The following is a 1790-nucleotide window of genomic DNA, read 5'->3' as shown; positions in this document are numbered from 1 at the left end:
GTCCCTGCTTGCAGGCCTGGCGCTGGGAGGCTGGTGAGCCTGCCGAAGGGACACTTTTGTCTTCAGGCTCAGGTGGTCCTGTGAGCAAGGTGGGCAGGGGCGGAGGTGCCGTCCCTGTCCCTGTCCCTGTGAGTGGTGTGAACAGCGGGGAGTGGGGGCAGGGGATTCTTCTAGAGGGGAAGAGAACCCTAGGGGTTGAGCAGCACCCTGGAGTCCTGGCAGCCTGGGCCGTGGTAGCTCTGCAGAAGCAAGACAGGGGCCCTTGGCTCCTCAGGGGGCCCAGAGTGTTGAACCTCTGTGCTGGAGAGCCTGAATCTCCCTAACCACTCGTCGGTCATGACTCGGTGCTCTGTCCCTGGGCTGAATCCTTATTTTGCCCCTTTAGGAGGCAGGTGTCATTGCTATTGCCCCTCCCCCCCCCCATTTTACAGATGGGGAAAGTGAGGCACAGGGCTGGGGTGCAAACCTGGCTCCAGGCTCTGCTAGGGACCACCTGACAATGCTGACAGGTTACTGTGGGCGGTTCTGCGTGTTAGGGTGGAGTCCTTCATGAGAGGGAGTAAGGAAACATCCAACCCCCTACCCCTCATCTCTTCCAGGCCTCGCTGGTGCTGCAGGTGTCCTACACGCCACTCCCTGGAGCCGCACCCCCGCTCCTGCCTCCACCTCCTTCAGAGCCCTCCCCGACTCTGCCTGACCTGGATGGGGGAGCTGGTGAGGAGCACCCCCGCCCCCGCCTGTGTCTGGCTTTGGGTTTGACAGCGAGGCTGAGTTGCCTTCCTTGGGTGGGGGGCTGCCCAGGCCTGGAGAAGAGACGATGGGGTGGGTGGGGCCAGCCTTTCCTGCCATGCAGAAAGAGGGGAAGAGGCGCTACGGGGTCCTCACTATGGTGAGGATGTTCACCCACCCAGCACAGTGTAGGAAGGGGCTGTGCTGGGCATCCTGTGTGGGTGGCTGTGTTCCAGGGCCTGCCCTTTCAGAGGTGGGGCTTATTCCAGGCAATTCCTTAGGCTCCACCCACCCCAAAGAGCCACGTGGATCCCTGCTCTGCACTGGATGGCCTTGGGTGCAACACCCGGCAGGCCTTTGGGGGACAGCACATGCATGACAAAGGAACTAGCTCTCCTGGAGAGTCTGGGCCAAAGCCAGGCGACATGGGGTCCAGTTATGTTGGACACCTAGTAGCTGTGTGACTCTGGGCCTACCTTTTGCCCTGGTGAAAAGAGGACATTGAGTTCACCCGGGGTGGTGGCCTTCAGTTCTCTTCACTGGTCTCTGCCTAACCTGCCAGCTTGTCGGGTCAGGACCCAGCCAGCGGCGGGCCTGGGAGGGCAGCCTGTGTGGCGTTCAGGTTGCCAGGTGGGCAGGCGAGTTCCACAGTGGGCCAGTAGGGGTCATGTCTATGGGGGAGCGTCTGGAGACTGACATGGTGAAGGGAGGTGGGAGCAGACACTTTCCCCCTCTGCCTGTGCCTGGAGCCGAGCCCGGAAAGGCCCTGCTGTGAGGGAGGCAGAGGCACATCCTATTAGAACCAGCCCTGTCCCAGCCAGAGAGGGGGCTCCAGCCTCCCCAGGGGTGGCTCCCACATCCTGAGCTGCACGACAGTTGAAGTAGGTGGAGGCAGGAAGGAGCAGTGGCCTTGGTGACGGAGGGTGAGGAGAGGTTGGCTGGTGCTCTGTGAGGGGGCTTTGAGGCTTCTGAGGGCGACCAGTTGGTTCCCAGTCCTGTCTGGATGGTGAGGAGGAGAAGACATGGTCCAAACCGAGCAGCTTTGTGCCAGGCCAGGGTGG

The 1790-nt window shown here is 61.8% G+C and overlaps 1 protein-coding gene across 1 annotated transcript in view; it reads left to right on the top strand.

Moving 5' to 3' along the window:
* The window catches only part of DYSF (dysferlin), a 223011-nt gene that overhangs the window by 53573 nt on the left and 167648 nt on the right, over positions 1-1790 (top strand). Inside the window, exons 7-8 of the mRNA XM_013004756.2 lie at positions 600-714; positions 1305-1429. Coding sequence (XP_012860210.1) covers positions 600-714; positions 1305-1429 — 240 coding nt within the window. The remainder of the gene's footprint in view (positions 1-599; positions 715-1304; positions 1430-1790) is intronic.

The sequence above is a fragment of the Echinops telfairi genome, unplaced genomic scaffold (assembly GCF_000313985.2).
Source record: "Echinops telfairi isolate 266 unplaced genomic scaffold, ASM31398v2 ScPeMD7_9;HRSCAF=40, whole genome shotgun sequence".
NCBI classification, from domain to species: Eukaryota; Metazoa; Chordata; class Mammalia; order Afrosoricida; family Tenrecidae; genus Echinops; species Echinops telfairi.
This window is presented reverse-complemented; position numbering and strand designations above follow the sequence as displayed.